The sequence below is a fragment of the Betta splendens genome, chromosome 10 (assembly GCF_900634795.4).
Source record: "Betta splendens chromosome 10, fBetSpl5.4, whole genome shotgun sequence".
Classification (NCBI taxonomy): Eukaryota; Metazoa; Chordata; class Actinopteri; order Anabantiformes; family Osphronemidae; genus Betta; species Betta splendens.
This window is the reverse complement of record NC_040890.2, coordinates 6,650,469-6,663,802: the sequence shown is the minus strand read 5'-3', so window position 1 is coordinate 6,663,802 and position 13,334 is coordinate 6,650,469. Positions and strand designations below refer to the sequence as shown.

At 46.5% G+C, this 13,334-nt stretch overlaps 2 protein-coding genes across 3 annotated transcripts; one reads left to right on the top strand and one right to left on the bottom strand.

The window, feature by feature from the left end:
* Positions 1–604: 604 nt before the first annotated feature.
* On the top strand, positions 605–4,379 carry cnot7 (CCR4-NOT transcription complex, subunit 7). The gene is made up of 7 exons (XM_029164777.3): positions 605–789; positions 1,314–1,437; positions 1,537–1,730; positions 1,941–2,102; positions 2,528–2,672; positions 2,808–2,918; positions 3,041–4,379. Exons 2-7 carry the CDS (start codon positions 1,321–1,323, stop codon positions 3,170–3,172), a joined length of 861 nt encoding a protein of 286 aa, XP_029020610.1. The 5' UTR covers positions 605–789; positions 1,314–1,320; the 3' UTR covers positions 3,173–4,379.
* A 41-nt stretch (positions 4,380–4,420) lies between these two features.
* On the bottom strand, positions 4,421–12,586 carry zdhhc2 (zinc finger DHHC-type palmitoyltransferase 2). 2 transcript variants are annotated; one of them, XR_003787251.3, is made up of 13 exons: positions 12,084–12,586; positions 9,623–9,649; positions 9,248–9,342; positions 8,636–8,756; positions 8,438–8,507; positions 8,296–8,328; positions 7,907–8,027; positions 7,508–7,640; positions 6,844–6,970; positions 6,260–6,352; positions 5,868–5,978; positions 5,695–5,763; positions 4,421–5,608 (listed from the first exon to the last, which is right to left on the bottom strand). XR_003787251.3 is itself a non-coding variant. In XM_029164776.3 (13 exons), the coding sequence occupies exons 1-12, from the start codon at positions 12,208–12,210 to the stop codon at positions 5,723–5,725; spliced, it is 1,104 nt and encodes a 367-aa protein (XP_029020609.1). In that variant the 5' UTR covers positions 12,211–12,581; the 3' UTR covers positions 4,421–5,608; positions 5,695–5,722. The 2 variants fall into 2 exon arrangements, 1 of the variants encoding a protein (XP_029020609.1); XM_029164776.3 differs by having other exon boundaries at positions 5,868–5,983; positions 12,084–12,581.
* Between the last annotated feature and the right edge of the window lie 748 nt (positions 12,587–13,334).

Here is a 13,334-nt window from a genome sequence, read left to right as displayed (position 1 = left end):
TGTATAACTGGGTTTCTCCAATGCAGTTGTAGGTTCACATGGAAATCTGATCTCATCAAAGGTTCACATATTTTCAAGCATCACAGAGCGTGAAAGGCAGAGGAAAGTTGAGTAGCACTCATATACGTCTTCTTCTTAAACTAAACTGTGCCTGACTTTCAAACATAGGACTAATCTGAGAGGAGAGGGCTGCCGCTTTTTTAGAACAATGCAATTTTACAAACTGCATAAGCACTGTGCTTAATGTAGACTTTTACCTCAATTTATAACGCAGACTGCCCATCAGTGTAGGGACCCCAACTCCAGACCCTGTTGCTGACGAACCTTTGTCCAAACTCAGCGTACTTGAGCCAGACCAACACCCTGTCAGCACTAGCTTCATGGTGCATGTTTAGAATCAAATATTTCATTACTAGAATGAACAGAATCCATTTATATGAATGTGCAATGAGAACAAGCACAATTGGCATAAAATGCAAGTTAACCAATTTTACTATATATGGATAGAAATTCATTTGTTTTTTATTTAAAAAAGTTAACTTTTTAAACTATTTCATCTTTTTTGAAGCAGGACCTGTCACATACGTGCGTACAGTACGCTTCCGGTTTACGTGATGACGTCGTGTTGCAGGCTCAGCGACGATGGCAGCCGTGGGTTGACACCGACACAGCACCGCATATAAACTATCTAAAAGTTAGCGGAGAGCCCCCCGACACAGTGACGTAAATCAAACTGACGCTCTTGAGATAGCACGCGTTCAAAGCACACACCGCCCGGCGTGGGGAACGGTGAGTGGCGGTGAACAAAGTGGCGGCGAGTGTGTAGTGTAGTGAGCGCGCGCCGCTAGTTAGCTAGCCGCGCCTGTCATGCCTCGCGCACACTCGAGCTAGCCGTCTGCCTGACAAGTGCGTTCATGCTGTGGCCAGTCTCCCGCCGGCAGCCTCCGGGCTGCCGCTCGCGCGCACGCTACTGTCGCTTAGCGTGTCAGCCTCGCAGGCAACAGCTGGCTGCCGTGGCGCGAGCTAATGTGCACCTGAGCACATCCTACACTCAGTTTGCCTTATCCCAGGTTAACATGGCGTGAAAAGAGTGTAAGGTTAAACTAGCGTCAACGGTTGTTGATGACGTGCTTTGATACCTGTGGCAGCCTGTGTTTCCTTATACCGGTGTGGTTCTCAGCCATATGTTAGCATCTGCTGGGAGTGTGGAGGTCACGTGTCCAGTGCCACTCCTCCCACCGTTTTATGGTTTGGCCTGTAAATCAAGTGCCCCCTTCTTTCCGCCTTCTCATGTTTCCCTTTGCCTGTTGCAGTGGCACTATGCCCGCGGCCACTGTGGATCACAGCCAAAGAATATGTGAGGTTTGGGCCAACAACCTGGAGGAGGAGCTGAAGAGGATCCGACATGTCATCCGAAAGTACAACTACATCGCTATGGTGAGTGGAGCACATGGACGCAGCAGGAGGAGCGTCACGCCTCCGCCGCGTGACCCACCCGGGCCCCGTCTCATGCTGAGCGCGCTGCCTTCTTCGCAGGACACCGAGTTTCCGGGTGTAGTAGCCAGACCCATCGGGGAGTTCAGAAGCAATGCCGACTATCAGTACCAGTTGCTGCGCTGCAACGTGGACCTGCTCAAGATAATCCAGCTGGGCCTCACGTTCATGAACGAGCAAGGGGAGTATCCTCCAGGAACGTCCACATGGCAGTTCAACTTTAAGTTCAACCTCACGTAAGTTGAGTTCTGTGTGGATCTGTGTCTAGGTGTGGTTCCGACAGCTCACATCAGCTGCATGAACAGAACTGGAGAGACTTTGTGTACAAGATTAGAGCAAAGCGCGATCGTGAACCGTGAACTATCGTCCACATCTGCAACACTTGCCCTGTTCTCGCCGTGTGCTGATTTTCTGCGAATAACAAAACGTTTGTCGTGTGTCATCAGAGAAGACATGTATGCACAGGACTCCATTGAGCTTCTGACCACTTCAGGGATTCAGTTCAAGAAGCACGAAGATGAAGGTATCGAGACACTGTATTTTGCAGAGCTGCTGATGACATCAGGAGTGGTTCTCTGTGATGGCGTTAAGTGGCTGTCTTTTCACAGGTACTCCGCTTCACGTCTACGCACTCAGTCAAAGCTGCAGAGCAGACATCATTTGTTCTGCTCTGATCATTCTGAAACATTAGAAATGTACTAATGTTTTTTTTTACTCTTCTTCAGTAAAATAAACCAACACTTGGTTACAATCTCGTATACATTAAAACAGTACAGTACATTCTTATACTATCAATTCCTCTAATCTGTTTGTTTTGGAATTTAAAGTTTGTTTTTTTTATCTGAAGTGTTATGAGTAAAATGTATTGCTATTAAAAGAGCTGTCAGGGATACTGTATTAATCCACACACAAGTCTTCTGGATTGGGCAAAACCAAAAAGAGTTACTATATTGTCACTAATACTTGATGTGTGCGACCTGTGTGCTCTCCTAAAGCACCCTTCAAGGTGTGCATGTGCGTATGTGTGTTGCAGTGGCTATGACTTTGGATATCTGATCAAGATTCTGTCCAACGCTAACCTGCCTGAGGAGGAGGTGGACTTCTTTGAGATTCTTCGCTTGTACTTTCCAGTAATTTATGATGTCAAGTACCTCATGAAGAGCTGTAAAAACCTGAAGGTACTTTAACAACAGCAGCTGGATCAGAGTGTTAGATTAGCTTAAAGCCTCACACCTTGATTTCGGTTGGTTTTCCCCTCAGCTATTTTCCTTTTGGTTCTAATCAGAGCCTCGTTGGCATTGTTTTGTGTGCAGGGCGGATTGCAGGAAGTAGCCGAGCAGCTGGAGCTGGAGCGGATTGGACCACAGCACCAGGCCGGCTCCGACTCTTTACTCACAGGCATGGCTTTCTTCAAGATGAGAGAGGTCAGTTACTTTGAATATGTGATGCTGCCTTGAACCATTCGGGTGCCGTTTAGAGTGTATTCCTAAAATCAGCTGACTGTGTCTGTTCTCATCGGGCTGTGTGTTGTGCATGTTGTCCACAGATGTTCTTCGAGGATCATATTGATGATGCAAAGTACTGTGGTCACTTGTACGGGCTCGGCTCGGGCTCTGCCTACGTCCAGAACGGAACGGGAAACGCTTACGAAGAGGAGGCCAACAAGCAGCAGTCGTGACATCACTGTGAAACTCCCTCGACCTGCTGCTCACACCCACAATCAGCGCAGCGCTGAGGCAGCGCTTCAGCAGCTGGATGATGATAACAGGAAACATATACACGTCATTTAGCAAACTGATGTCCATAGGCTCTGCTCACCTTAACCGGCCCAATGTGATGCTCTCGCACGCTGCCGCCGCTGCGAGAGTCTGGTCGGCTCTGTTCAATTTAACATGTGTGAAAAGTTGGGATTTTAGTTTTCCTAAAAAAATGTTCTGTAGAAATGTTTTGCACTTTAAAGCTCTAACCTGATTTTATAAGGATAGCTGAGAACGTTTCTGGTGTCTCCTGTTTGTTGCCTTCTCTATGTTCCCATTTTACGTTGTGAACATGCTGGCGGTCCCGACTGCTCTCACCACGCTCAGCCTTAAAATCAGCTGCATTCTTCTCTTTTAAACTCCTTAATTTATTGAGCTGCTCAGACGCCGTTCGTTGCTCATATGTCAATACGCTCTCTGGATGGAGCCCTCAGTGAGTGTGTTGAGCTGCACATGAATATCTCACTAAAGTATTTTTCTTTAGTTCATAATAATGTTTATAATATAAATAAGCTCTAGTCTCACTGTGACAAGCCTTGAACTGACAGGATGGGCTTATACTGATACAACACTGTTTCCTCTGTGCTCTTAGTTGAAGTTTTGTATTCATTTTAATGCTCCAAATACTTTATACAGTGGTACAACAGTAGTGTACACAATGCTCCATTGGATGAATGTGGGCAGTTTGTGCATGTTAGCACCCTCATTGACGCAAACATGGACAGATGCATCACGTCTCTAAGGCTTGGACTGATTTCAACCCACGTATTCATGGCTGTGTTAGTACTCCGTTGAGAGTATGTTTTCATTTTAACTTTTCAATTCAAGTTTTGTAGCGTTTTAGTGTTGTAATAAAAGAAGAGGAAGATTTTACTCACTGGCAAAAAAAGTAACTGATTTCATTTAATATAACACTTATTTGTTGTTTTATTTTGAAAGGGTGTTTGTTCCCAGTTCATTCATGCTGCTTAGAAGAGAAGTGTACTAAAAAGTTTGAATAAATGCTGTGTTCAGTAGCAGGTTTTGTGTTGAAGTGTAGGTTCTCTCCTTTTCTCCCAAACTGTAAATGAGGAATATGCAATAGAAGACGGGGATCATTTGGGAAATAAAGGCTTGTTTTTTCTACTATTTTATGCTCTTGGCCATTAAATAGCAACAACACAAAGGAATGACGACAGCAGAGGAGCTCATTTTATTCTTATAAGGCATGGACAGCTGTGCAGTTCATCGCCTCACACATCCATGTTGTCTTGATTCATACAGTCAGAGGAAACATAGAAAAATAGATTGACACTATCACGATTTTTGAAACAAGCATACATTCAAACTACTCTGATGTTTTTATTCTTTTCCAGCCAAGGATGAGGACAAAACTTACAAAGCACCCGGAGCAGATACGCTGTATATTTGTATTTTCTATATACATATTACATTTTGCTCTGCATCACGTCCACAGCAACATGTGACCTATAAAAAACACTGAGGTGTGTCTGTTTTTTCAATGTGAGCAGCATCACGCCGAGGCTTGTTTTCTCCAGCCCTCCAGAGACAGACGGGCAGGAAGCTTTTTTTGGCTGGCAGCTTGACATGTACTTCACGGTGACCTGCCAAATATTTGGCGGGGGGGGGGGGGGGGGGGGGTTACGGACACACGCTGTCGCAGCTCGGACCGTCAGACCAGCAACATCCTCACTCACCAGTCACAAGAGCCCTTAGTACGTTATGTTTATCAGTAATATTACTAATGTCTACACTTTTTTTGTCTTCAAGCAAACATCTCAACATGTCTGTATTGCATCATGCATCTTTTGAACTTCCACCACAACACTCAGCATGGCGAATAAAAAGAACCACCCCCCCAAACAAACAAACAAACAAATTAACATTATTGGAACCAGAAAACAACTAAGAAGTCATAATTTACATCGCAATACCTTCACTACTAATACAATACTCAGTGCAAACGTTTGGCAAACTCATGAAACCATTTACTCCATCGAACAGGAAACCAGATGAATTCTGGGAGTTTCTGACACATGAACTGTAAAATACAAAAGCAGCTCTGATTCAATTCATACTATACAAAGTGCAAAAATATCTTTTTCACTGCTGCCCTGTGCTTATTCTTTTACAAACAAACAGACCTGTTATTGTTGGAATGCGGGTTAAAGTCAGTGCATTTGTTTCCGAGGTGGAAGTATTGTCAGATAGCAGCAGCAGCAGCAGCAGCGGGTGACGTTGTATGTGATTATAGCATGAACGTCTCAGAAGCAGAGATGAGAAGTAAAATGGGTCAGCACCAGCACCACCACGTCGCGTCCTGGTAGGCGCCAACGCTGAACAGAGGCCACGCAGACCTAAATACCACATCATTCATGGAGAACAGGTCACATGGAAAGCTTTATTTATTTAATTTATTCATGGAGATTGATGACAAACGTACCTTTGGGGATGGGAGGTGTCAGCTCCCGTCATGCCTCGTTTTCTATGCTCATCCCCAGGTTGCTGGCACCTGAACAAACCCACGTAGTAGGAATTCATCACTCATCCTAACATCTGTTTAAAGCAGCAGACACTTGCGCTAGGATTGATACAGAAGCTCTCAGCTTTTCTTACCCTTCAGGTCTCTGCTGGCTGCGTTGTCAGCCTCTGTCCAGGAGGGGGTGCTGCTGAGCAGTCGACTCTGACTCTCTCTCAGAGGCTTGGAGGGGAACTGACGGCCCTCTGCTGCACTGCAGCCACACACACACACACACACACACACACACACACACACACACACACACACACACACACACACACACACACACACACACACAACACACACACCAATGAGCAGGGATGTAGCCAGGACAGGCCTGGAAAACCTTCTTTAAATAACATTTTTCATAATCCTGTGTATCTATGAGCTAAATCCTCTGAAACTACAAAGCTCATAACTACTGTTAAGCATTAAACCTACAAGCCTATAATCCACTCCACGCGTGTGTTCTCTATCTTTTACTCACGCTTTGTTGGCAGGGTTGGAGCCAGTGGGGGAAGATGGCTGCTCCGGGTCCAGATTCACCAGACAGGTTGGAAATGAGCAGCCGTCGCCTAAACTGAAAAGCGCCAATGACAGATCAGAATGAATGATTCCAGTGGTTTGTGAAGGTAAGATGTATTAAAATCAAGGTTTCAAGGTTTAAATAACCACATGGTAAAAAATCAGCTCATTTTACCCAACGTTAGGATTAAGCTGCACCAAGGGTTTCTAACCCCTTCTTAAAATAAAATACTTTTATATAATAACATGACAATATTAAATTATTAAACTGTAAATCTGCTGGCCTCCCTCCAAATCCATTTACCTCTTAACACAACACAAAACATGTCATTCGTGTTCCACAAAGAACAGTCCTATCAGGCTAAGTCACCAGATAATCCTTATTCTAATAGCTCATCAAGTTATAAATTGGATTTATTGTTTACTAGTCTCACACTAAGTTGTTAGAGCCTATAGGGTGTTCGTTTAGTCTGTCTTTCTTCTGAGTTTAGATTTAAACTGTAACATGAGCCCATTCGTTTCAAAGGGTTTGCCCACATTCTTTACCTGGAGAAAATGGGAACAGGCCAGTATTTCACCTCATCACCAAAGACCTGGCGGAAGTTCTTACTGATGCCCAGACTGAAGCCACTCTTGTCTGTGCCGTGACGAAACACAGGGGCGCGAACGGCCTCTGGTGGGAAACGGGGGGAGAGGAAGCGTTATTCTGCCCCAACGAAGATAAAGTACAACATCTGATATTCTTTGGAGCCCCGGCAGCAGCTCATTCTAACAACAGATCAACACATGAAATTGAATCAATGAACAAACTCTGAATGAAAGTGTCTTTGTTGCGATTCTGGGACTGTTTCGCCAGGTGTGACTCCTCTTCCTAACAGTGTCTGTTACTAAGCTGCTTACGACTCTGAGCTTTGTGTCTCTGCATTACACTGTAACATACTCCTCTGGATAATCCACTCTCCTCCAACACACAGGGACAAAGCTGGCCTCTGTGCACACATAATGAGAAACCGCTCTGTCTGATAATGGTCCAGAGAGGCTCGTCAAATCACAGCGCTTGATGAGGAGGGTGACTGATGGTGGGAAAAGCGCGGCGGAACATCCTTCATCATTAGAATAGAGTCGACGCCGAGCAAACAGTGAACAGACTGGAGGCCGATTCTCGGCGCTGATGAGACGACACACGCAGGTACCGCGCGCGGCAGCGTACCCAGAGTGGATCGGTTCCTGCAGACGAGCCAGCAGTGATAGATGAAAAGCGAGGCGAGGCTGACGGAGAACATGGAGGCCGAGAAGAAGAGGAACAGGATGTGGAACTTCGCCTGAGTGTCCGGGAGGCCGTTCTGAGGGAGAAAGCACAAATCAAACAGGCGCACGAGCCCAGAGGGGCCACTGCATCTATGCTAGATCTATTCTGCCTCTATCTCACTGCCAGCAGCCGACTGCCTCATACAGTACCAGGTATTCTTTTAGACGGAAATGTGCTCTACCTCCAGCCTTGTGAAAGAAAAATCAAACAGCACACTTTTAACAGGACACACACACATACTGCCTTAAGTTTGGAATGGAGATACTGTAGGCTGCACAGCGGCGTCATGCGGTTACCTACCGTCCAAAATTTGATGAAGTATCGAAGATCTGTAGCAGTTATAAAAAGGCAGTAGAGCAGAGAATACGCCAAGAACAACATAAAGAACTTGTAGTTGGAGAATCCCACACAGTTGTTCACCCTGCGAACAGGATGCACACATAGTTATTGTAGAGTTTAGAAAAGCTGTGGGTCTGGAATGCGTCCTTGTGGAACACCTGCAGCTTCCTGCTCAGCAACAAGTGTGTTTATTTTCTACTTCATATACTGCTGTTCGCTTCTATCCTGAGCATAGGCACAGTACAGCTGTGCAGGTGAGAAAGGAAGCAATGTAATCAAAAGGATGAAACAAGACCCTGCGTTAATATTAAAGCGCGCTGCCTGTTTAATAAAAGAGCACGGCTACATACCAGGGGCAGTGGTGATCCATCTTCAGGATGCATCTGCAACACACCAGGGTCAGACATCAGCGTAATGGAATTTTACTCCGCCTGCCAGAGAGCGATATATTGTTTGGTCTTCCTCTATAGGTGCATGAGCAGAGAGCCATACTTATCACAGACTGAACAATGGTGGCATCGATCAGGCTTCAGCAGCTGACAGCGCTCGCAGAAACGGATCGCTGAGGAGACACAGCCGGTTTAATCACACGGGCGTCAGCGGCGGCTACTGCTAACGCTTGACCACAGGTCGTCAAGGCGTCGGAGGTCAAACGACGGCTGAGAGCTGTGCGTCAGCCCCGTACTGTACCTCCAGAGTTGGTGCGGGTGTAGATGGGCAGGTCTCTGGCTATTCTCCTCAGGATCTCCTGCTGAGACTCCCCCCTGTCCTCACGCTCCAGCAGCTCCTTGTCAGAGTACGACAGGTGAAACTGCGTGGTGCACAACAGGGACAGCGGTGAGTCGTCAGCAGCTCTTTTTTATTTCTAATTTGTTAAAACACTCAAACAATTTGAGTATCAAATGTGAAGCTGCAGCCCAGGTGTTCCGGTTGTTCTGGCTCCAGGAGGAGCTGCAGTATTTTCAGCCACTTGGGTCATTTTTGATTGAACGCTGGAAAGAAATATCTGCGATGATAACAAACAGCACAGCCAAGGAGAAACGTGCCTTTTGTCACAGTCTGTTATCCTTAAATGATCCAGGATCAGCGCTAATAAAAGGCAGCTTCCACGTGTGGTGAGCGATAAACTGGAACACAAGGGTGCCTTTCATATCTGAGCGTCCTTCTCAACACTCGGCACAGCTGAAGTGCTGCGGCCACAGCCCGAGTGCCCCCCTCCCTGCTCTCCGGCAGAGCCCTGTGAGCCTAAAGGCAGCGCTCAGTCACACGACCAGGCTGGAGCCCCTGTCTGCTGACGCTCACCTCCTCCAGGGGGTTGACGGCCTGGGTGAAGATGGTCTGCCAGTACGCCCAGACGAACATGACGAAGACTACGTGGTAGACCAGCAGGTACACGACTGGGAGGGGAGAGACGTGGACGCGGGTTAGTCATCAGTGCATTTAACTCAATGTTAATAATATGCGATTCAGATTTAGACGTGTAAATATAAAACAAGCAAACTAGGTCCAGGTGAACATAACTTGGAGGCATAATCTCATTTGAGGTTCTAAACATTCACCCTTACGACCGTAGTGTGTTAACGTGAGTTGTCTTTACACAGACTGAAAGCTGCAGAACCTCTCAACACTTAACAGCTGGAGACTCGTGGTGTTTAAAATAAAAATAAAACCTCGTACCTTTCTCGCCTGTATCTTCAATGGACTCTGAAAAACAAATAGAAAACCACACTTGTCACATATTTTGTCCATGTCAAGTTATTATAATTGTAATCCCCTGGATTAAATCAACAAGAGGAAAATGAAATGAATGTTTTTTTCTAAAACCTGGTTGTGGGTTCAGCACATGAGCAAACCAGGCACAGCTCACTTCCAGGCGAAGCATCCGACCTGTTTTTCCTCGTAGTGAGTATTTTTACATGGAGCTAAGTGACCTGTTTACCATAAATCTGTGTGTACACGCAGCAGAAGGGAAATCTGACTTCTTATATTGGAGATTGTTACGGCACTGACACATAAGATGATCGTTAGTGTACACGAGCATCAGGAGAAAACAGCAGGAACAGCAGGAACGTGGTGCATGTGAATGCAAGCGGCGACAAAGAGCTCCCGCTGAAGCTGCTGATCATCCAACATCAGCAGTGTCACAGACGATGCAAAGACCAGGACGAGAGCACGAACGAAGAACCTGTTGGAGGATCAGCTGACAGCGTTTAATGTTTGTGATAGGAATCAATGATCAGCTGATCAGAATAATCCATCATAGCCCCTAATGAACAACACGCACGCACGCACGCACACACACACACACACACACACACACACACACACACGCACACACACACACACCAGCAGGAGCTGAGGAAAGGTGTGCCAAGGTCCTGAAACAGGGCGCGCGGCCAAAACCCGTGCACGCCGCTGTGCCAGCAGAAAGGAATCTGACAGTGGAGGAGGAGAGCGTGAGCTTCCGTGACGCTAGCATGTCTGTGACTGTGTAAAAGCCTCCTGATGGCGCTACGAGGTCCATTTCTAACAACTACAGCGGCTCCAGGAAGCCAAACACCGCCTGATCCCGTAATGTGAAGAATCTTAGAAAGAGAAGCAACTGTTCAGACGATGGTGTTCAAAGCAAAGTGGGTCAGCAGCAGATCGCTTGGGGTGAATTATGTAAGACAGACAATGGGATTAACTGAGCTGCCAAATGAGAGGTATCAGCTGACGGCTCACACACACACACACACACACACACACACACACACACACACACACACACACACACACACACACACACACACACACACACACACACACACACACACACACACACTGCCCCTGTGTCTGCCTACAGAGGCCTTGAGCGACTGCTGTCCTGCCCCGTTGCTGTTTTTTTTCATCTGTCTGTCCCATGTGACTTAAATGCATCACAAATATGCCCTTGTTCTGCTGAGTTAAAAACACACACACACATCAGGCGGTGAAGTGGATCTTCTGTTATCCTTCAGTGCCTAAAATGTCCTGATGTCACATGGACGGCGGCAGCCCTCCGCTGTGGGACAGATGCTGACCACCCTTTTTGGTGCAGAGCAGGGTTAGAAGCTGATCATTAAGAAAATACTGTATAATTAATAATTTGTTTAGCGTAATAATGAATAGGAAAAAAGAGAGTAATTGAGAAATGCAAACAAACATGTATTTATTTTATTATCTTCCTGCATTTTGCATTTCCATGGTTTTGTGGTATTTATGTCAGTGCACTGTGACTCATGGGCTGTAACTCCGACTGTGTGAAGTATAAGCCTAAAGCCTGTGCGTCTGGCTAAATATGGAGATCAGATTTAGGAACAAACATGCCCTCCCTCCCTGTGCTTTCCTGCATTTGCTTTCCTTAAATCGTCTCCTTTTTGACAGAGCAGATCTGCTTTCCTCGTGGTCTGAAATGCTGCCAAATGGAGCACGGGAGTAGGCTGCTGAGACTCCGTCGAGACACACCAGCAACCATTACTCAGATCCAGGTCAGCTCTGTGTTCACCCTTCACCGCGGAGGCTCGCTGTCTGTAACCACATCATCCAACATTTATTAGCCACAAGAAGAAGACGGGCCTGACACAGACGCTGCTTCATGCTTCTCGCCAAATGATGATGCTGCTGTTAATGGGAAGTAAGTTCATATAATGAAGCTGCAGCAGCTACATGAGCCTAAAGCCCAAACACAAAACTCCTCCAGGTCAGCATGAACTGGAAGGAAATGCTTTAATCCCGTTCTTTCCACTCAAACAGTAAATGTGCTACAATGTCCTTCACAATAAGAGCATGCTGAAATATTTGTTAAGCCAGATGTGTTATAATTTGACACAAACTTAATATATTATAATATAATTTGACATAAACTTAATAATAGTGGAAGCCTGTTCCACTCGTATTGCCATGTGACTGTCACTGCGTAAACAAGCCTGTCATCTGCATCCAAATGAAAAAAATCAGCATGGACCACAAAGTGCTGAAGCAGAGACGTCTCCCCACCCAACGGCGAAAGAACCACACACACACACACAGCAGGCAGAGACGGTTCCCATTCACGCACGCACGCACGCACACATACACACGCACCTCCTAGTACTATGCCAGACAGCTGGTTCCTTACCTATGCAGAGCTGCAAAACATAGGCGTAGTACGACCACGCTACTATGAGGGCGATGAACAGGACCGGGATCCAGTACAAAACTCTCTGACAGCCCCGCTTCATACTACGCGAGCCCGACGGTGCCATAGTCTAGAAGCGGATCATTCGCGTGTTTACTCTCCTCCCCTCCTCTCCCTCCTCCAGCGTGTGTGTGTGTCTTCCTGTAGTCTGTCACTGCATGGCAGCCCCGGCTCTGATCAGCCTAATCGGCAGCCCAGACGCGGCATCCATAGCAGCCTCACGCCCGCCTCTGATGCTGCCGCCGCCGCCGCCGCCGCCGCTGCTGCCGCCGCTGCTGCTGCACTGCTCTCGCCTCTGACGGTCCTGGTCGGCCAGCACTACAGACTACAACACTAGCATCAGACGGCTCACACACGCTCATGCGCACGCACACTCGGCTTCGGCTGCCTCCCCACAGGTTGCCATGACGTCCGCGGGATGCTGCAAGCCCGGCACATTTCTCACCGCCAGGAGATGGGGTTCAATAAGTTCATTGTGGCGAGCGCTGAAACACAGAGAGAGAGAGAGAGAGAGAGAGAGAGAGAGAGAGAGAGACACACACACACACACACACACACACACATAACGACGCCAGGGCACCTCTGGGTCAGTTGCACAAGTGTCTTACAATTTTTTTATTCATTCATCACATGATGGGATCTGTTTGGATTGTGGGAATCTGAAATCCGTTCAAAACATTCAGCAGCGCAGAAGTCTACGTGGAATGAATCTACATTCACGCTCTTTAGGTTTCATTAATGCTATTTGAATATGAGACAGATTTCAGCGTTACCACCTGCTGCAGCAAACTGACAATATGCAACACAATATGCACATCTCATGTCTCACAGAACGGGACAGATGGCTCAGTAACATGTTGTTCTGTAAAGGAGGCAGAATGTTGTTTCCCAAATTACTAAGCAAAACAGATAAACTGGTCAAAACCCAGTTGTTTCATTCAAATAGATCCTAATTCCATACTTAACTTAGAGAAAGTATGTTTGGCTGTCATTTGTTAATATGAGTCTTCTAATGAACTTTATTATCTCACTGATTTTACACAAGGGAACTACAGTGAGGCTTGGCTCATAGAAGTATTCAGCATTAAAAAGGTGTTGGTTCAGTTTTTCCCCTCCAGGCACGTCACAAGATGTCCGGTAAAGTATTACCCAGTGAGATCACATTGACGCTGGGTGATGTTTACCACAACA